A 22,500-nucleotide genomic window follows, 5' to 3' on the forward strand; every position below is an offset into this window, starting at 1 on the left:
TGCAGCTGTCAATTGACATGCGTGACAGCGCCGGTATTATCGCTGTAGGCTATTTATTTATTTGTACACAATGTTACGTGATGGTAGGCCCATGTTGTGCAACAGGCTGCAGGCCGTTCTAACAACAGCAATACAGGCCGTTCTAACAACAGCAATACAGGCCGTTCTAACAACAGCAATACAGGCCGTTCTAACAACAGCAATACAGGCCGTTCTAACAACAGCAAAGAGCCCTAGAGTCACCCACTGTCCGAAACATACCTGTCAACTTTTTCCCAGCTGTCTTCCTGTTATATTAATAATATTAATATTTTCCCATCGGACTTGTCATCTCTGTACTGTTGGCCTGTTGCTACCCCCGGCCCTTCCAGCGAAAATATGTTTTTGCTTGCCTGAAAGCGACTTTAGAGTGAACAGAACAGTGTGGGAGAGATCACGATTTGACGCCAATCTTTAAGCAAAGTCTCATTAGACCTAGCATCACACCTCGTTTAGTTAGTGCAGCAGTTTTGTAGTAGCCTATGAATTCATGCTCTCAGCAGAGAGATAGCAACAGAAAGACGAATGCTGAATTTTTCCTGTATGTTGGGTGAGTAACACAGAAAAAAACTTGAAAACTTATTTTCAATGCTTAATGTTGACAGCTATGGTCAGAAAACAAGAAAATGAGACTGATTTGAGTTAAGGAGTTGAGTCAGCGCAGGAGAGACTTGTGGCTAGATAGGATAAACAGGCTAAACTTACAGTCAACTCCTCGCATCCATCGCCATTATTATATTCAGTGTTTCAGACACCTGCATATCGAGCAGCAATTATCGTTTATACAGTATTCTCCTGTTTCTGATTAGTTTCTAATGGTGGCTGGTTTTGTTATGCCAGTCTCTATACAGTATTAGGCCTGTCGCACTAACATCACATGTGATGAAGACAATGGAGCGCAGTGTTTCCCATACATTGACTAATCTGTGGCGGGGCGCCATGAAATCAAAATCGACCGCCACAGATTAATATTCTATGTTTAATTTAATTTAAATTAAATATAAGATCAAATCCTTGCGTTGCCATTGAGCTGCGCTTTTTACGCACGCAGCCTTTCCTTACCCCGCCCCGCTCTCTCTCGTAGCCTGAAGCCCCTCCTCTGCATGTGCATTTAACAAAATATTCACGATTGTTGAAGGATTGTTGTTGCCACATAGAAGCATTGCATAGAAGCTTATCTGTTGCTGTGCTAATGAGTGTTCCGTAGCCTATCTGTTGCTGTGCTAATGAGTGTTCCGTAGCTGTGCTAATGAGGGTTCCGTTGCCTATCTGTTGCTGTGCTAATGAGTGTTCCGTAGCCTATTTGCTCCGTAGTTTGGTGCTGGACTGGTGGGTGCCTTATTTCCGCCGCACTCGGCGAAAGAGAACTCTCGTCGTAAAATCAAAATTCCACTGGAGCTCCAAGCGGATTTGTACGCTCATCCTTACAACACTATTTGCAACATCCAGTTTGCCTGTCTCTGTTTAATGAGGTTAGCATGTAGCTGAGGTTAGCATGTAGCTGTGAGCCTGTCTCTGTTTAATGAGGTTAGCATGTAGCTGTAAGCCTCCGGTCTGGCTTTGCCTGTCTCTGTTTAATGAGGTTAGCATGTAGCTGTGACTCAGGTCTGGCTTTGATCTCTCTGCACGGCAATGGAAACTGCTGAGGGCACTTTTACGCAACAGTCACAAGAGACTTTCTGATCAGACCCAAGTGTGTGTGTGTGTGTGTCTGCGTGACCATCTTATCTCACTGTTCTTGAGGTAAACACCAATGAGTCTGTCTGAGGAGTCCTCCCGTCAAACCATCTCAGAGAGACACGGCACACACACACACACACACACGGCACACTGCACAGAGCATCTCAGAGAGACAAATTAGGCGACCACGGGGAACATTTAAAGCCCGTTTGAGGCTGTCTCTGAGTTCCACACTCATTATAGGGCCATTAGGGGAGCTTATTGTGTGGTTTGCATGTAAACAGCACACATTGCTCTGGTGAGATCCTGCACATGTAAACCGCAGATCTTGGGAGATCTCTGCATTCATCTATTCCATAGCATTTTCTCCAGCACAGCATAGCAATGCCAACTGTTTACAGACGCTGAGTCATGCCAACTGTTTACAGACGCTGAGTCATGCCAACTGTTTACACACGCTGAGTCAGTATGCATGTAGGCCGCATGTGGACCGCATCAGCCCCCACGGGAACCACTCATCTCCAAAGCACTCAGAGAACAGCAGAGAGAACCACTCATCTCCAAAGCAGACCAGCAGAGAGAGGTCCTGTTTCTATAGGTGGAGTATCACTGAGATCAACCAAAATAGTTGTTTGTGAAGTCTGTGAGGCTAAAAGGTTATGGTTGTGTGAAGTCTATGAAGCTAAAAGGTTATGGTTGTGTTTTGTGTGTTAGGGCTAGAACACGGACCAGAACAGGACTAGAGTTAGGGCTAGAACAGGACTAGAGTTAGGGCTAGTACAGGACTAGAACACGGACTAGAACATGGACCAGAACAGGAGTAGAGTTAGGGCTAGTACAGGACTAGAACACTGACTAGAACATGGACCAGAACAGGACTAGAGTTAGGGCTAGTACAGGACTAGAACACGGACCAGAACAGGACTAGAGTTAGGGCTAGTACAGGACTAGAACATGGGTCAGAATAGGGAACCTTGACAAAGGCTGACTGGCCGAAACGTTGGGATAAATAAAAGGAAAAACAGATAGAGTGTGCGGTGACCAGGGCTTTGAACCGATTTTTTTTTCCAATCGGTTCGTTCCGAACAGAAACGGAATTATAACGTTTCCGGTTATGAGTTCCACCAATAAATTGACGTTCCCGAACCGGTTAGAACAAAAAAATACTGTTCCCGGAACGGTTAATTTCATTCCTGTCAGCTGTTTAATGCTATAGAATTATGTCACATCTTTCTCATCCAGCTTAAACCAAATGTAATAATATTACAACCATTATTACATAATAATAATTATATTATTATTAATAATAATAATTAAATAGGCCTACAATTATTTCAAATGTGTAGTTTATTGTTAAAAGAGAAAATTTCCACACAAACGTAACGACATTATTAAGACACGTGGTTATGCCACTCAGGCAACAACAAATTGCAACTGTCGGTGGGAAAGGCCATCCAGTAGGCCTAATGTTTGCTAGTCCATCATTAACGTGGAGTCGACAAATATAGCTTGTTGATTTTGTGTTTGGAATGAGCGTTTTAATTAACGATGGATCGTAATTTACCTCTTATTTAAGATGTGGAGTGGAGACATTGTAATCCACCGCTCTCTCTCCATTCAGTCAGCGAATGTCTGATGTGATGTCACACAGGAAGTGAACCTCAGCCGTCATGGTAACGTGCGCAGGAAAATAATGACTTTTTTTTTTAGGCAACGAAAACTTTGAGGAACAAAATAAAACCGGTATTAACCGGTTACCATTATTTTTAAATAAGTGTTCCTGTTCCAGAACATACAAAATAATAACGTTTCCGGTTTCGTTCCTGTTCCCTGTAAAATACAAAAAGTTCCCGGTTTTCGTTTTCGTTCCTTGAACCGGTTCAAAGCCCTGGCGGTGACCAAGTTTTAGTTTATTTTCCCTTGCCACCACCTCGGAGGGTGTGCTTTCTGTTTCTTATTTATCAGAACTGGGCCAGAACAGAGCTAGGGTGAGGGGTAGAACGTGGGTCAGAACCAGGGAGAGTTAGGGTTGGATTAGGGGTAGAACATGGGTCTCTAGAACATGGGAGCTGTCCTGCTTACCCGTGTCGATACTCTCCAGACTGTTACTGCTGAGGTTCAGCGTCTTCAGATCTTTAGCTGTGGCAAAGTCACGTGGCCTCAGCCTCTGGATGCTGTTAGTGGACATGTCCATATTCACGATGTCCGGCGGGATGTCCGCAGGGACGTACTTCAGATCTGTGGGGAGGCGGGGAGAGAGTTAACAAATGACACGAGTCCTTAAAGAGCTATCGTAACTCCCCCTATTTCCACCGGTCCCGTATTTCCACCGTCTTGCGTGTATGTGTCACTTAATATCAATTTCTATACAAACCAAGACAGCGGACTCCTATAGAAACGCAACCACCCACACCATAGGTGTATCTAAATTAGCTATGTACCAAAAATGACATTTTACCGTGACTCGAGGAGCTGTAAACAGTGTTGTAAGGCTGCGTGTACACAACCGCTTGGAGCTCCAGTGGAATTTTAATTTCACGACGAGAATTCTCGGTCTAACCGTCCATGTGCCGTTGAAACGGTGTAAATAGGCGATCCATCAGGCCAGCCATATAACTCCGAGCGTGGTAAACAAAATCGGATATTTCAAGCAATAAATGCTCACGTTAAGAACCAAACCAGATTTTGTTCAAATCTACACAACTATGGCTACTGAAAAATGTAAGGTTCATTTAGTAAATGTAATTTTGAAGAGTTAAAAAACATCGTTGTTTTAGAATTTCTGAACAAAAGTGGTGATAATTGGGGATGTTACGATAAAGAGTTGCTGTTCTTAAAGAGTTAAGGAGCTGCTGTTCTTAAAGAGTTGCTGTTCTTAAGGAGCTGCTGTTCTTAAAGAGTTAAAGAGCTGCTGTTCTTAATGAGCTGCTGTTCTTAAAGAGTTAAAGAGCTGCTGGTCTTAAAGAGTTAAAGAGTTGCTGTTCTTAAGGAGCTGCTGTTCTTAAAGAGTTAAAGAGCTGCTGTTCTTAAAGAGTTAAAGAGTTGCTGTTCTTATGCTGTTCTTAAAGAGTTAAAGAGCTGCTGTTCTTAAAGAGTTAAAGAGTTGCTGTTCTTAAAGAGTTAAAGAGCTGCTGTTCTTAAGGAGCTGCTGTTCTTAAAGAGTTAAAGAGCTGCTGTTCTTAAAGAGTTAAGGAGCTGCTGTTCTTAAAGAGTTGCTGTTCTTAAGGAGCTGCTGTTCTTAAAGAGTTAAAGAGCTGCTGTTCTTAAGGAGCTGCTGTTCTTAAAGAGTTAAAGAGCTGCTGGTCTTAAAGAGTTAAAGAGTTGCTGTTCTTAAGGAGCTGCTGTTCTTAAAGAGTTAAAGAGCTGCTGTTCTTAAGGAGCTGCTGTTCTTAAAGAGTTAAAGAGCTGCTGTTCTTAAAGAGTTAAAGAGTTGCTGTTCTTATGCTGTTCTTAAAGAGTTAAAGAGCTGCTGTTCTTAAAGAGTTAAAGAGTTGCTGTTCTTAAAGAGTTAAAGAGCTGCTGTTCTTAAGGAGCTGCTGTTCTTAAAGAGTTAAAGAGCTGCTGTTCTTAAAGAGTTAAAGAGTTGCTGTCCTTAAGGAGCTGCTGTTCTTAAAGAGTTAAAGAGTTGCTGTCCTTAAGGAGCTGCTGTTCTTAAGGAGCTGCTGTTCTTAAAGAGTTAAAGAGCTGCTGTTCTTAAAGAGTTTAAGAGTTGCGGTTCTTAAGGAGCTGCTGTTCTTAAAGAGTTAAAGAGTTGCTGTTCTTAAGGAGCTGCTGTTCTTAAAGAGTTAAAGAGTTGCTGTTCTTAAGGAGCTGCTGTTCTTAAAGAGCTGCTATTCTTAAATAGCTGCTGTTCTTAAAGGGCTGCTGTCCTTAAAGAGCTGCTGTTCTTAAAGAGTTCAAGAGTTGCTGTTCTTCAGGAGCTGCTGTTCTTAAGGAGTTGCTGTTCTTAAGGAGCTGCTGTTAATGAAGAGCTGCTGTTCTTAAGGAGTTGCTGTTATTAAGGAGCTGCTGTTCTTAAAGAGCTGTTGTTAATGAAGAGCTGCTGTTCTTAAAGAGTTAAAGAGTTGCTGTCCTTAAGGAGCTGCTGTTCTTAAAGAGTTAAAGAGTTGCTGTCCTTAAGGAGCTGCTGTTCTTAAAGAGTTAATGAGTTGCTGTCCTTAAGGAGCTGCTGTTCTTAAGGAGCTGCTGTTCTTAAAGAGTTAAAGAGCTGCTGTTCTTAAAGAGTTTAAGAGTTGCTGTTCTTAAGGAGCTGCTGTTCTTAAAGAGTTAAAGAGTTGCTGTTCTTAAGGAGCTGCTGTTCTTAAAGAGTTAAAGAGTTGCTGTTCTTAAGGAGCTGCTGTTCTTAAAGAGCTGCTATTCTTAAATAGCTGCTGTTCTTAAAGGGCTGCTGTCCTTAAAGAGCTGCTGTTCTTAAAGAGTTCAAGAGTTGCTGTTCTTCAGGAGCTGCTGTTCTTAAGGAGCTGCTGTTCTTAAGGAGTTGCTGTTCTTAAGGAGCTGCTGTTAATGAAGAGCTGCTGTTCTTAAGGAGTTGCTGTTATTAAGGAGCTGCTGTTCTTAAAGAGCTGTTGTTAATGAAGAGTTGCTGTTCTTAAAGGGGTGGTTCAGGATTTTGGACATAAGATCTTATTTCCAAGTAAGCAAGTGTGATATTTATCAGTGGAGACCGTTTTCAGCACGTTTCATCCAATCCTTCTAATTGCAGAGTTCGCAGGTGCTAGGCTAGCGCAAGTCAACGGTATGTGCTAGCCTGCCACTAAAGACAGTCTTGCCCACTCCAAAGTGGGTTAATGAGTGTGTGCATGTGATAGTGTGTGTGTGTTAATGTGTGTGTGTGCATGTGTTAATGAGTGTGTGCATGTGTTAGAGTGTGTGTGTGTGTTAATGAGTGTGTACATGTGTTTGTGTGTGTGTGCATGTGTTAGTGTGTGTGTTAATGAGTGTGTACATGTGTTAGTGTGTGTGTGTGTGTGTTGGTTTAACAGCTCCACTGATGTATTTTGTAACATCCCTAACACCCCTGATGTTGTGTTTTTAGACCAAGACAGAAGGGAAGTACTTGCTTGAAATAGATAAATAATAGGATGTGTGTACGATCTCTACATGGACATGGCTTTTAATGATAAAAAATCATGAAGTACCAACCCATACGGACAAAACTATGTGATCTAGGCTATCAATGCAAGCTAGTGGTGTTGATCTTTGACAGCTTGGGGCATGTCCTCAAACTTGTTTTCAGTGGGTTAAGGCTGGCAGGGCTCTCCAGCAGAAAAAGGGGGGGTCAGTTTATACCGGATCTTTGTTTGCATATTTAATACGTTTCACACACGTGTTTCAACACTGCATTTCGGTCTTGCTTTTACCTTACCATTACCTTGCCAGTTATGTATCCACCAGCTGCCTGCCTGCAGCCTACTTCCAAAACTCCAAAGCTGCTTGCTGTCAGATTTGGTTCCGAGGGAACAAGTTCAGTGTATCAACAACACTCACATATATGTAGTTTATGTGATGTGTTAATCAATTAAATTCCCAACAATTTCACAACAGCTAGTTCTGGAGTAGGCCATTCAACTAGCCCGCTTGCTTACGACGAGACTCAGCAGTTGGCACCCGCTTCCTTATTTGGGTTTTGGGTTGCCAGGTTTTAGCCTATGACAAAACGGTTGAAATTGAAGTGATCGTGTATGTGTAGGGTGTATTTCATACACAACCTGGCAACCTGAATGGATCAATCATTTTAAAATGAAGTTTGATGCAAATTACGGGAGTTTTCCGGGAGAAATAACAAAACAGGAGGGTGCTGGGAGATGACCTTGAAATACGGGAGAAACCGTAGAACGGGCTAGAACGGGACAGAACCAGCACCTGCCCCCAGAGGGTTACACACCTCAGAACCAGCCCGGAACCCCAGAACAGACCGGTCCTGACCCACGGCCCTGCTACTGACCGGTGCTGGCCCACGGCCCTGCTACTGACCGGTCCTGACCCACGGCCCTGCTACTGAAGCCAGACTGCTGCAGACTTCATCTCTTCATCTCACAACCCACCACATCCAGCACACATACACACACACAGACGGAAATGTCATCAGGTGTGCTGTGTGTGTGTGTGTGTGTGTGTGTGCTGCTATTTCAAACATGCACACACGCCGCCAGACTTCCTCCCTGAACATCTGAACATGTCCAGACACTCCCGGACTTCCTGCCAGGTCAGCAGAACACCTGCTATCACTGTTACACCATACTGCTATCCCTGTTACACCATACTGCTCCATACTGCTGCATACTGCTCCATACTGCTATCCCTGTTACACTATACTGCTCCATACTGCTGCATACTGCTCCATACTGCTGCATACTGCTATCCCTGTTACACTATACTGCTCCATACTGCTGCATACTGCTCCATACTGCTCCATACTGCTGCATATTGCTGCATACTGCTCCATACTGCTCCATACTGCTATCTCTGTTACACTATACTGCTCCATACTGCTGCATACTGCTCCATACTGCTCCATACTGCTATCCCTGTTACACTATACTGCTCCATACTGCTGCATACTGCTCCATACTGCTCCATACTGCTGCATACTGCTCCATACTGCTCCATACTGCTGCATACTGCTATCCCTGTTACACCATACTGCTCCATATTGCTGCATACTGCTCCATACTGCTCCATACTGCTGCATACTGCTCCATACTGCTCCATACTGCTATCCCTGTTACACTATACTGCTCCATACTGCTGCATACTGCTCCATACTGCTCCATACTGCTGCATATTGCTCCATACTGCTCCATACTGCTATCCCTGTTACACCATACTGCTCCATACTGCTGCATACTGCTCCATACTGCTATCCCTGTTACACTATACTGCTCCATACTGCTGCATACTGCTCCATACTGCTGCATACTGCTCCATACTGCTGCATACTGCTCCATACTGCTCCATACTGCTGCATACTGCTCCAAACTGCTATCCCTGTTACACTATACTGCTCCATACTGCTGCAGCTGCATACTGCTCCATACTGCTGCATACTGCTCCATACTGCTATCCCTGTTACACCATACTGCTCCATACTGCTCCATACTGCTGCATACTGCTCCATACTGCTCCATACTGCTATCCCTGTTACACCATACTGCTCCATACGGCTGCATACTGCTCCATACTGCTGCATATTGCTGCATACTGCTCCATACTGCTGCATACTGTTCCATACTGCTGCATACTGCTGCATACTGCTCCATACTGCTCCATACTGCTGCATACTGCTCCATACTGCTGCATACTGCTGCATACTGCTCCATACTGCTCCATACTACTATCCCTGTTACACCATACTGCTCCATACTGCTATCCCTGTTACACCATACTGCTCCATACTGCTCCATACTGCTCCATACTGCTATCCCTGTTACACTATACTGCTCCATACTGCTGCATACTGCTCCATACTGCTATCCCTGTTACACTATACTGCTCCATACTGCTGCATACTGCTCCATACTGCTATCCCTGTTACACCATACTGCTCCATACTGCACCATACTGCTCCATACTGCTCCATACTGCTATCCCTGTTACACTATACTGCTCCATACTGCTGCATACTGCTCCATACTGCTGCATACTGCTGCATACTGCTCCATACTGCTATCCCTGTTACACTATACTGCTCCATACTGCTCCATACTGCTGCATACTGCTATCCCTGTTACACTATACTGCTCCATACTGCTGCATACTGCTCCATACTGCTGCATACTGCTCCATACTGCTCCATACTGCTATCCCTGTTACACCATACTGCTCCATACTGCTGCATACTGCTCCATACTGCTGCATATTGCTGCATACTGCTCCATACTGCTGCATACTGTTCCATACTGCTCCATACTGCTGCATACTGCTCCATACTGCTCCATACTGCTATCCCTGTTACACTATACTGCTCCATACTGCTGCATACTGCTCCATACTGCTGCATACTGCTCCATACTGCTATCCCTGTTACACTATACTGCTCCATACTGCTGCATACTGCTGCATACTGCTCCATACTGCTGCATACTGCTGCATACTGCTCCATACTACTATCCCTGTTACACCATACTGCTCCATACTGCTATCTCTGTTACACCATACTGCTCCATACTGCTGCATACTGCTCCATACTGCTGCATACTGCTATCCCTGTTACAGTGCTCTGCGCTGCTATCCCACGTGCTGCTATCCCGGTTAAGGTGCTCCATACTGGGCCTCCCCCAGCAGACCTGGGTCTGTACAGAGATTATATACTATATACCCTCTCCAACACGATATACCCTCTCCAACACTATATACAATACTATATACCCTCTATATACCCTCTCCAATACTATATACCCTCTATATACCCTCTCCAACACTATATACCCTCTACATACCCTCTCCAATACTATATACCCTCTCCAATACTATACACCCTCTATATACCCTCTCCAATATTATATACCCTCTATATACCCTCTCCAACACTATATACCCTCTATATACCCTCTCCAATACTATATACCCTCTATATACCCTCTCCAACACTATATACCCTCTACATACCCTCTCCAACACTATATACCCTCTATATACCCTCTCCAATACTATATACCCTCTATATACCCTCTCCAACACTATATACCCTCTCCAATACTATATACCCTCTCCAACACTATATACAATACTATATACCCTCTCCAATACTATATACCCTCTCCAATACTATATACCCTTTCCAATACTATATACCCTCTATATACCCTCTCCAACACTATATACCCTCTCCAATACTATATACCCTCTCCAACACTATATACAATACTATTTACCCTCTCCAATACTATATACCCTCCATATACCCTCTCCAACACTATATACCCTCTATGTACCCTCTCCAATACTATATACCCTCTCCAATACTATATACCCTCTATATACCCTCTCCAACACTATATACCCTCTATATACCCTCTCTATTACTATATACCCTCTTCAATACTATATACCCTCTCTATTACTATATACCCTCTATATACCCTCTCCAATACTATATACCCTCTCCAACACTATATACCCTCTATATACCCTCTCTATTACTATATACCCTCTTCAATACTATATACCCTCTCTATTACTATATACCCTCTATATACCCTCTCCAATACTATATACCCTCTCCAACACTATATACCCTCTATATACCCTCTCCAATACTATATACACTCTCCAGTACCCTTAACAGTGAATAATATTCTTACTCCTTTTCAATCAGGTTTTAGGAAAAGGTATAGTACCATCACAGCAATCACAAAGGTAGTTGATGATATTGTCAGTGCAATTGACAATAAAGAGTCCTGTGCAGCATTATTCGTTGATCTCTCAAAAGCATTTGATACAGTTGATCACACTATTGTTACAATGTCTGTCTAAATGTAGGATGTCTGTTAATGTTGACTGGTTTAAAAACTATCTATCTAACAGATACCAGTGTGTCACATGTGAAACCATTATGTCAAGAGAGGCAGAACTAATAGTTGAAGTTCCTCAAGACTCCATACTAGGGCCTCTGTTGTTTACAATTTACATACATGAAATTTGTACAAATGTAGATGCAGTTGTACACCTCTACGCAGATGATACCATCATATACAGTCCTGCTAGATCTCCATATGAGGCATTAAAGAAAATGCAGGATGCTTTCATAATATTACAAAAGAATCTACTCAAATTAAAACTGGTGCTAAATTCTAAAAAGACAAAAAATATGTTGTTTACTAAATCTAGTAATGTACAGAATCTGCCTCAAATTGTCACTCTACATAGCCAAGAAATTGAAAAAGTGGCATGTTATAAATATCTGTTTGTTTTTTTTATTAAATGAAAAGCTCTCATTTAAACCCCTTGTAGAAGTCTTGGTAAAGAAGCTGAGAGTTAAGTTACATTTTTATTACAGAAATAAGGCTTGTTTTAATCTAAAAGTAAGGAAGGAAAGGCTGCTACCTTTTTGTCTGTTGTGAACAAAATCTATATATGCATGCAGCAAAATCTGTATTATGTTCACTGGACTCTGATTATCTTTCTGCCTTGCGCTTTGTCGCTAAGGCTGAGTACTCTACACATCACTGCAGCTTATACAGTTTATCAGGTTGGCCTCCTCTCTCAGTTCGTAGACAGCATCACTGGCTTGTCTTTATTTATAAGTCAGTGATAGGATTGTTGCCCTCTTATTTGTCAGCATTCTTTTTATTTCACCAGCTGTAAGGTCTGAATTTGGTAAAGTCGCCTTCCGCTATAATGTCCCTTCAACCTGGCATGCTCTGCAGAAACAGTTGAAGCTAAGCACTTTTAAAGAAGAAACAGTTGAAGCTAAGCACTTTTATCTCACTAAATGAGTTTAAATTGTAGGTCTCGGGGACCTTCAGCTATACGTGTAATTGCATATAGGATACTGTTCTTATCTTTTGTTTTTACTGTTTGTGGCTTTTGCTTGTTGTGATGTCTTGTTATATGTTACATTCTTGTGTTATATATTTTTTTTTATATTTTTTTGTCGCTGTGTTTAATTTTTGTCCTTGTTAGGTGTTGTGTTGTGTTATATTATTATGTAATTGTGGTGTGCTCTGTTTGTTGCTTTTTGTGTTCTTTGTCTGTACTAACTGGTGTTTGCTGCTGTTTATGTGTGCATGGTTCTGTTTGTTGTTGGTCCATTGTTTGTCTTTTGTAGATGAGGTTTCTCTATTTTATTTATAGTGTTGCCTTTCTTGGCCAGGGACCATTTGAAAAAGAGACTATAGTCTCAATATGAACCCCCTGGTTAAATAAAGGACAAATAAGATAAAAAATAAAATAAAACCCTCTCCAATACTATATCGCCCGGTCATGCCGTTTTGCACTCTACAACATACGGAAAATCAGGACTTACTTGACTCAAGATGCTACCCAACTTTTGGTTCAGGCAATAGTCATCTCACGACTCGACTACTGCAATGCCCTCCTGACAGGTCACCCAGCCTGCACAGTGAAACCACTTCAGATGATCCAGAACGCGGCGGCGCGCCTGGTCTACAACCAGCCCAAAAGAGCACATGTTACCCCGCTGCTCATCCAGCTACACTGGCTACCTATGGCGGCCCGCATCAACGCTTGCCTACAAAGTAGTCTCCGGCTCTGCTCCCACCTACGTACTTGAATGCCCTCATACAGACTTACACTACCTCCAGACCGCTGCGCTCCTCTGACGAACAACGTCTAGCTCTACCACCGGTACGCTCAAGCCAATCCAAACTTTTCTCATCTGTTGTTCCTCGTTGGTGGAACACACTGCCAGTTCCTACAAGGGCAGGGACATCCTTTTCCACTTTCAAAAAACTCCTGAAGACCCAGCTCTTTAGAGAACATCTACTCTCATAGCAACACTTACAACAAGTCTTACTGATCCTAGCACTCACCAGCCGTTTTAAACTGACACGTAACTGTTAAAAACAGCACTCACCGACGCACTTATTCTTACTGTACTCTAATGTTTTTTTAAACTGTCCTAAAATTGTGAGAATTGTTCTAAAACTTACTGTTTACCATGTTGTTAGTGGCTTTGGTTAAAAAGCGTCAGCCAAATGTAATGTAATGTAATGTAATGTAATATACCCTCTTGTGTGTGTGTCAGTGTTTGTGTGTGTGAGTGGTGCGTGTGTGTGTGTGTGTGTGTGAGAGTGTGTGTGTGTGTGTGTGTGTGTGTTGAGCTGGTCCCTACTTGACCCCGTTGCAGCTGTAATGTCTTCCAGGCTGTGAGTGTGTGTAGTGAGTGTTGTGTGTGTGTGTGTGTGTGAGTGTGTGTAGTGAGTGGTGTGTGTGTGTGAGTGTGTGTGTGTGTAGTGAGTGTTGTGTGTGTGTGAGATCAGGAGGTAATTCTGCACTGACGCCGCGGTCAAGACAGCGTGGAAAAGCCCAACGCCACAAAACACACAACTAACAGAGGGAGAGAGGGGGAGAGAGAGGGAGAGAGAGGGAGAGAGAGAGAGGGAGAGAGGAGAGAGAGAGAGAGAGATAGAGGGAGAGAGGGAGATGGAGAGAGAGATAGAGGGAGAAAGGAAGAGAGGGAGATGGAGAGAGAGAGAGAGAGGAAAAGAGAGAGAGAGAGGGAAGAGAGAGTGAGAGGGATGGAGAGAGGGATAGAGAGGGAAGAGAGAGAGAGAGGAAAAGAGAGAGGGGAGAGAGGGAGAGAGGGGAAGAGATAGAGAGGGAAGAGAGAGAGAGAGAGGGATGGAGAGAGGGATGGAGAGGGGAGAGGAAGAGAGATAGAGGGAGAGAGGGGAAGAGATAGAGAGGGAAGAGAGAGAGAGGGATGGAGAGGGGAGAGAGGAAGAGAGATAGAGGGAGAGAGGGGAAGAGATAGAGAGGGGAGAGAGGAAGAGAGAGAGAGTCGGGCTGGCTGGAGGTTGTAGTAACTGAAGGGACACCAGAGATTAGCAAGTGGGCAGCCTTCCCTGGACACCAGACTCCACGTTACACTGATGCCGGCGTGGATGGACTCAACCGAGTCCAAAAGAACCAGGACTGAACCGGGTCCAGTTAGCAAGAACCGGGTCCAGTTAGCATGATTTACAAAGAAAGTGTCAAATCCAGTTACACTGACAGAACACGTGTAGGTAACACTTTATAATAACTACACACAATTCATCATTTGTTAAGCCTTTGTTACTTATTAGTTAATGGTTTGTTCATCATTAGTAATTTCTTGTTCATACATAATTTATCATCAGTAAAGCATTTGTTCACACATTTATAAATGGTTTGTTCATAGTAAATAAGCCTATCCAAAAAATGTGTTTGTAAGTACATGATTTATACTTAATAAGTAATGAAACAACCACTTATAATGAAATAATTTTCTTATTATCAACCAGTTGCAAACTATTACAAAATGCTTTGTTCATCATTTGTAAAGCATTGTTCCAAGGGCGTAGGTTTGGTCTCAGCTTTGGTGGGGACACATTCACAACTCCTGTTGTCACGATACCAACATTATTGTTTCAATACCAATAGCAAGTGAAGAATCTTGATTTCGATACTATTGCGATTTTTTATTTTTTATTTTATTTGGTTTGTGTGATTTGTGAGATCATTCACATCAGTGGTAATCATAGAATTTGATTGACCCTCCACACACACACACACATAATAAGTGATGGTTGTCATATTTTGGAATTCATATAAACTATAAACTTATATTGTTAATTATTTATAGTATTTTATGATCTGCATGATTACTAATAGCTAAACATATTTAGCAATTTGAATACATCATATTGATATTTAAATGATTAGGCTACACTTGTCTTTAATATCATCACATTTGTGGTGTGTAAATCTAATTGAGTGCCTGTCACTTTAAGAGGAACGTGAACGCAATTAGCTTTCAGTCTCATGGTTTTAGGCTAGTGAAAAATAGTTTTGCAAGTGCAAGGATATGTGGATTCAATTAATCATGTTTGCTATGTCATTAGATAAAATAAATGTTCAAAGAATTGTTTTCTGGGATGAGATCATAGAAGAGATAAGTGTCTCGCAATGTTCATTTCTATGAGTATGGAAATGCAACAGTTTATCTTTTATTTATTTGCATTGTGCAGGCTACATTCACAAATACATTAGCCTACATAAACAGAATATAGGAACAGGTTAAATGTCTCAGATCCATTGTTTATTGTGACTGCAAGATTGATAGGCTAGCCCAATTAGCCTAACAGTCATGGTGACTTCTATTCTGTGCCTATATGCGACTGTCCGTGCGGCACACCCTTAGCCTATTCAACATGACTCCTAACTTTGGTTAGAAGATTACAGAAGCTAGGTTTAGCTGTGACAATACCCTGGGTAATATCCTAACAGCTAATGCTATTTTACACAGTAAAATCCGCATTTGAAAGCCTGGTCACCAGTTGCCAGTTTGTATGGCTAGTTATTTTGCCTAGACTGAATAAGAGAATTCCCCCTCCCCCTCTGTTTTTCAGCAAATCATATGACGTTTCTTGTAGCCTAATGTTGTGCTGGCTGTCGGAATGATCAGCAGCACAAATGAGTTCGCTAAAATATTGGTGGGGACAATTTTGTCATCTTAAAATTTTGATTAGGACTAGTCCTTAGCATCCCACCCTAAACCTACGCCCATGCATTGTTCCTATGTTAATTCTCATAAATAAAGTATTTGTACACACAGTTATAAATAGTTTGTTCATAGTAAATAAGCCTATATCTAAAATATGTTTATGAATTATTGTTAATACTTAATAAATTGTGCAATATACACATGCACTAATGATTAGTTAGGGTGAGGATACATATTTTATAAACCACTTCCTAATACTATAAATCATGATTAACTCAGGGGTTACAAGTGGTTAGTTAATGATATTTTGTGAGCTTATCTAAAGTGAGGACTTTCTATGCCTTGCAACACATTTTCAAATGAGTTGTAAAGATTACATTCACATTCATTCATTTAGCAGACAAGCGACGTACACATGTCAAGCCCCCAACTACTACATGCTAGTCCAGCTCCTTATCCACTACACTACCTTGGCCCAGATAGAAACCCCTACAACTATGCAAGAGTTTCTGTTTTCTTCTACTACACACTGTTATTAAACATATGTAAACTATTATTAAATGCTGTATTCTTCATTTGTAAAGTATTATTCCTACATTAATTCTCATCTGTAAATCATGTTTACACACAGTTAAAAATGGTTTATTTTTAGTAAACACGCATGTCTATTTTATATTTTTGAATTGACTGTTGTAACTGGGCAGAGGTAGTGTAGTGGATAGGGAGCCGGGTTAACATGCAGTAACCCATAAAGTTGGGGGTTCAAACCCCGGCGTCCACCAATGTGGCCTTGCCCTTTAATTTCATTGACATGTGTAAGTCGCTTTGGGTGAAAGTGTCGGCTAAATGAATAAATGCAAGTGTAAACTTTATAATTCATTTGTAAATGTGTTGCTATTAATTATAGTATTAGGAAGTGGTTTATAAAATATGTATTCTCACCCTAACTAATCATTAGTGCATGTGTACTGTTAAATAATGGAAATATTACTTAATCAAAAACATATTATTGCATCATTTATTAAGTATTAACAATAATGTATAAACATATTTAAGATATAGGCTTATTTACTATGAACAAACTATTTATAACTGTGTGAACAAATGCTTTACTGATGATAAATTATAAATTACTAATGATGAACAAACCATTAACTAATAAGTAACAAAGGCTTAATAAATGATGAATTGTGTGTAGTTATTATAAAGTGTTACCCACGTGTATATAATAATGTGTAAGAGAGAGAGAGAGAGAACATGTGGTCAGAAAGGACAGAAAAAGACATTTAGCGCAGAGAGAGAGAGAAGGAGAGAAATGGAGAGAACATGTGGTCAGAAAGGACAGAAAAAGACATTTAGCGCAGAGAGAGAGAAGGAGAGAAATGGAGAGAACATGTGGTCAGAAAGGACAGAAAAAGACATTGAGTGGAGAGGGGAAGAAAAAAAGACTGATGACAGGAAGAGATGGAAAAAGAGAAAAAAGAGAGATGGGGGGATGAGAGAGTGTGGGAGGGAGAGAGAGAGAGAGAGAGAGAGAGAGAGAGAGGGAGGGAGGGAGAGAGAGAGAGAAAGGGGAGATGGGGGGATGAGAGAGTGTGGGAGGGAGGGAGAGAGAGAGAGAGAGAGAGGAGATGGGGGATGAGAGACTGTGGGAGAGAGAGAGAGAGAGAGAAAGGGAGGGAGAGAGAGAGAGAGAGAGAGAGAGAGAGAGAGAGAGAGGGGAGATGGGGGGATGAGAGAGTGTGGGAGAGAGAGAGAGATGGGGGGATGGGAGAGAGAGAGAGAGAGGAGATGGGGGGGAGAGAGAGAGGGGGGGGGAGAGAGAGAGAGAGAGAGAGAGATGGGGGGGTTGGGGGAGAGAGAGAGAGAGAGGGAGAGAGAGAGAGGGGGGGGGGATGAGAGAGAGTGTGGGAGAGAGAGAGATGGGGGGATGGGAGAGAGAGAGAGAGGGGAGATGGGGGGATGAGAGAGAGAGAGAGAGATGGGGGGGTTGGGGGAGAGAGAGAGAGAGAGGGAGAGAGAGAGAGGGGGGGGGATGAGAGAGAGAGAGGGAGAGAGAGAGGGGAGATGGGGGGGGGGGGGGGGGAGAGGGGAGATGGGGGGGTTGGGGGACTCTGGGGGTAAACGTGGAGGCCCCAGTGGCCTGTGATTAATGATCCTCTTGATCGCTTGAGTTCCCCAGTGGACACTTAGTGTGTGTGTGTGTGTGTGTGTGTGTGTGTGTGTGTCCAGTGTGTGTGCACGCGTGCATGTTTGTGTGTCTGTGTGTGTGCGTGGGTGTGTATGTGTGTGAGCGTGGGTGCATACGTGTGTGTATGTGTGCGTGAGTGCGTGCATGGGTGTGTGTGTGTGTGTGTGTGTGTGTGTGGAATCTTTCTTTGGGTTCCACACTCAAGTAGCCCTTTGTGAGCCGTCCCCCTAGCGACAGACATATGCATGATGGGTAACCATGGGCTCCCCAAGGCTCTGCAGATCAAAGGACTACGCAGATATACACACATGTATGAACACACACACACACACACACACACACAGCTGTTCTGTTACCATGGCCCCTTGCACGGAAACCCATGATCTCATTTCTCTGCTGAAGACTCAGGATGTGTGTGTGTGTGTGGGTGGGTGGGATTGGGGGGGTGTCCAGTGTGTGTGTGTGTGTGTGTGTGTGTGTGTGTGTGTATGTGAGCGTGGATGGGTGTATGTGTGTGTGTGTCCAGTGTGTGTGTGTGTGAGTGTGTGCATGTGTGTGTGTGTGTGTGTGTGTGTGTGTTGGAGGAATGTGAAATACAGTCATGCCTGTAAACGGAGGCTCTGTGGAAGATTCCTAACTCTCTGGGACACACACACACACACACACACAAGCAGCTGTCTGCAAAGAGGGGCTCTGTGGAAGGATCCTCACTTCACTCTCTGGGGTTCACACTCAATACACACACACACATACTAACACACACACACACACCAGGGTTGTGCACAATTCAAATTGCAATTCTGCTTCCTGTTTGCTACCTCTATTGAAATGTAAGTGAAATTCAAGAATTGAATTGGAATTTAAGAGCCAGTTTCAATTCAATTCTGGAATTTTGCACAAGCCTGACACACACACACACTCACTACACACACACACACACACACACACATAACACACTCACACACACTCACTACACACACACACACACATAACACACACACACACACTCACTACACACACACACACACACACACACACACACACACACACACACTCACTACACACACGCACACACACACACACACACACACACACACACTGGGGCACCACAGAGGGATCACACAGATCAGAGTTCCAAATGAGAATGACCAGAGCTCAGAGTTCCAAATGAGAATGACCAGAGAGTTCCAAATGAGAATGACCACAGCTCAGAGTTCCAAATGAGAATGACCAGAGTTTCTAGGTAACACAGACTCCCTCATCAAATGTCTGCCACAGAAAACTCCAGAACTACAGATTAGAGGTGGGATCAAAACACACTACACACACTCTCATGCAGAAAAAACACTACACACACACACAACACTCACTGCACACACACACACGCAAACACTCACTACACACACTCTCATGCAAAATGCACCGTGGGGGCGCCAAAGCGATGGTAAAAAAATAAAATAATATATTTGGTATTTTCTATATGTAGCTACTGCTGTGCGTTTCTAAATCATTTCAGCATTCTCTCAATGGTCTATAACATTTTAGAGGACTAACAGGGTAGAGTAGGCGCCCTATCTCATAAGATTCCATCATAGAATTTTGACATAGAAGAGGGAGTGGGGGCGCCGTGAGCGCTGGGCGAGCAGATAGGCCTACGAGTAGAGTTGCTGTCTGTGGAAAAAGATGGATACAGCAAAAAAGCTGTTGGCGGCTAAAAATAAAAAAAGAAAGAGGGAAAAGGAGATGGCATGTCCAGGGATGCGACAGCAGTTAAAGGCAAAAGGTGAAAGGCAACAGGTAGGATTTAAAGTGATGACGTCTGTACTTGGAGGCTTGCAAATATGAATGTTAACAGACTAACTAGCGTTTGTTAGGCATATGCCGATTGAAACATAGCCTAGGCTATTCCATTTAGATAGCTAGGTGGCTACCATGCTCATACTGCACTTTTAATGGCAAACAAAAATGTCACGCTAGCAACAACTCATTACATGTTTCCATATCCCAACAATGCAGGCTCCTTGTAATAACTTAATATTGTGCTGTCAATGTGGCGCAAACAAACAAGGCTAGAGTAGGCCTATCAACCTTATCCTTTGTGAGCAATAGCTGGCAAAAGAACGTGTAAATTATTGGCCTTTTGTTTTGCTTTAGTTGGGTTTTTTTGGGGGGCAGGGCGCTAATATTGTTGTTGCATACTCCTCAAAAAAAGGGTAGCTGCGGCCCTGCACACACACACACAACCAACGAGCTGTCACATGTCCAATTTCCAGACGTTCATTTCCAGCTCTGTGATTGTTCAAGGACTTCTGTGTTATGCTGACCCAGCTGAAATCCATCTACTATGCTGACACAACAGAAATCCATCCTCTATGCTGACACAGCAGAAATCCATCCACTATGCTGACTCAGCTGAAATCCATCCTCTATGCTGACTCAGCAGAACCCGACCTCCATGCTGACTCAGCATTGTGTGCATACTCAAAGACATAAAGTACGGACAAAGCATAGTGTGTACTAGCCATAGAACATACTCAAAGACATAAAGTACGGACAAAGCATAGTGTGTACTAGCCATAGAACATACTCAAAGACATAAAGTACGGACAAAGCATAGTGTGCACTAGCCATAGAACATACTCAAAGACATAAAGTACGGACAACGCATAGTGTGTACTAGCTATAGAGCATACTCAAAGCATAGTGTGTACTTGAAAAGATTATAGAGTCACCTATGTCCGCCCATCCCATATTTCCACCCCTTCACGTCTATGCTCATATTCATTTCTATACAAACTCGGATGGCAGATTCCTAAAGAAACTTAAGCTCCCACGCCGAACCAGTTTCCAAAAAGAGCACCGAAGCCATGACGTAGAATTATCTTAGTACCGTAACATGACATAGAATTATCTTAGTACCGAAACATGACGTAGAATTATCTACATCATAGTACCGAAACATGACATAGAATTATCTTAGTACCGAAACATGACGTAGAATTATCTTAGTACCGTAACATGACATAGAATTATCTTAGTACCAAAACATGACGTAGAATTATCTACATCATAGTACCGAAACATGACATAGAATTATCTTAGTACCGAAACATGACGTAGAATTTTCTACATCATAGTACCGAAATCATGACGTAGAATTATCTTAGCACCGAAGCCATGACATAGACTTATCTTGGTACCGAAAACATGACGTAGAATTATCTTAGTACCGAAATCATGATGTAGAATTATCTTAGTACTGAAATCATGATGTAGAATTATCTTAGCACCGAAGCCATGATGTAGAATTATCTTAGTACCGATAAGGACCATGCACAGTGACTAGAGGTGCTGTAAACAGTGCTGTAGCACTCTCCTGAATGGCCTGTAGGGGGTGCTCTCTCCTATAGACTACAGCCCAGCCTAGAGACGCTGTATTGGCCTGTCTACAGCCCAGCCAAGAGACGCTGTATTGGCCTGCCTACAGCCCAGCCTAGAGAAACTGTATTGGCCTATCTACAGCCCAGCCTAGAGACGCTTTATTGGCGCTAGAGACGCTTTATTGTAGGTGGCGCTCTCTCCTTTAGACTACAGCCCAGCCTAGAGACGCTTTATTGGCCTGTAGGTGGCGCTCTCTGCTTTAGACTACAGCCCAGCCAAGAGATGCTTTATTGGCCTGCCTACAGCCCAGCCTAGAGACGCTTTATTGGCCTGCCTACAGCCCAGCCTAGAGACGCTTTATTGACCTGTCTACAGCCCAGCCTAGAGACGCTTTGCCTGAATGGCCTGAGTGTGTTGACCTGTAGGGTGTGTGTTTGTGTGTTGGTGTGTGCTGGCCTGCAGGGTGTGTGTTGGTGTGTGTAGGGTGTGTGTTGGTGTGTAAGGTGTGTGTTGGTGTGTAGGGTGTGTGTTGGTCAGTAGGGTGTGTGTTGGTGTGTGTAGGGTGTGTTGGCCTGTAGGGTGTGTGTAGGATGTGTAGGGTGTGTGTTGGTGTGTGTTGGTCAGTAGGGTGTGTGTTGGTCTGTAGGGTTTGTGTAGGGTGTGTGTTGGTGTGTGTTGGTGTGTGTTGGCCTGTAGGGTGTGTGTAGGGTGTGTGTTGGTGTGTGTAGGGTGTGTGTTGGTGTGTGTTGGTCAGTAGGGTGTGTGTTGGTCTGTAGGGTTTGTGTAGGGTGTGTGTTGGTGTGTGTTGGTGTGTGTTGGCCTGTAGGGTGTGTGTAGGGTGTGTGTTGGTGTGTGTTGGTATGTGTAGGGTGTGTGTAGGGTGTGTGTTGGCCTGTAGGGTGTGTGTTGGCCTGCAGGGGGTGTGTGTTGGTGTGTGTTGGCCCGCAGGGTGTGTGTAGGGTGTGTGTTGGCCTGCAGGGGGTGTGTGTTGGTCTGTAGGGTGTGTGTATGGTGTGTGTTGGCCTGCAGGGTGTGTGTGTTGGTGTGTGTAGGGTGTGTG

General features: G+C 43.1%; 1 protein-coding gene across 2 annotated transcripts in view; it reads right to left on the reverse strand.

The window, feature by feature from the left end:
- Positions 1-22,500, reverse strand: part of lrrc17 (leucine rich repeat containing 17) — a 34,759-nt gene that overhangs the window by 2,918 nt on the left and 9,341 nt on the right. For both annotated transcript variants that reach the window (XM_042086110.1, XM_042086102.1), the window contains exon 3: positions 3,802-3,957. In XM_042086110.1, coding sequence (XP_041942044.1) covers positions 3,802-3,957 — 156 coding nt within the window. The remainder of the gene's footprint in view (positions 1-3,801; positions 3,958-22,500) is intronic.

The sequence above is a fragment of the Alosa sapidissima genome, chromosome 1 (genome assembly GCF_018492685.1).
Source record: "Alosa sapidissima isolate fAloSap1 chromosome 1, fAloSap1.pri, whole genome shotgun sequence".
NCBI classification, from domain to species: Eukaryota; Metazoa; Chordata; class Actinopteri; order Clupeiformes; family Clupeidae; genus Alosa; species Alosa sapidissima.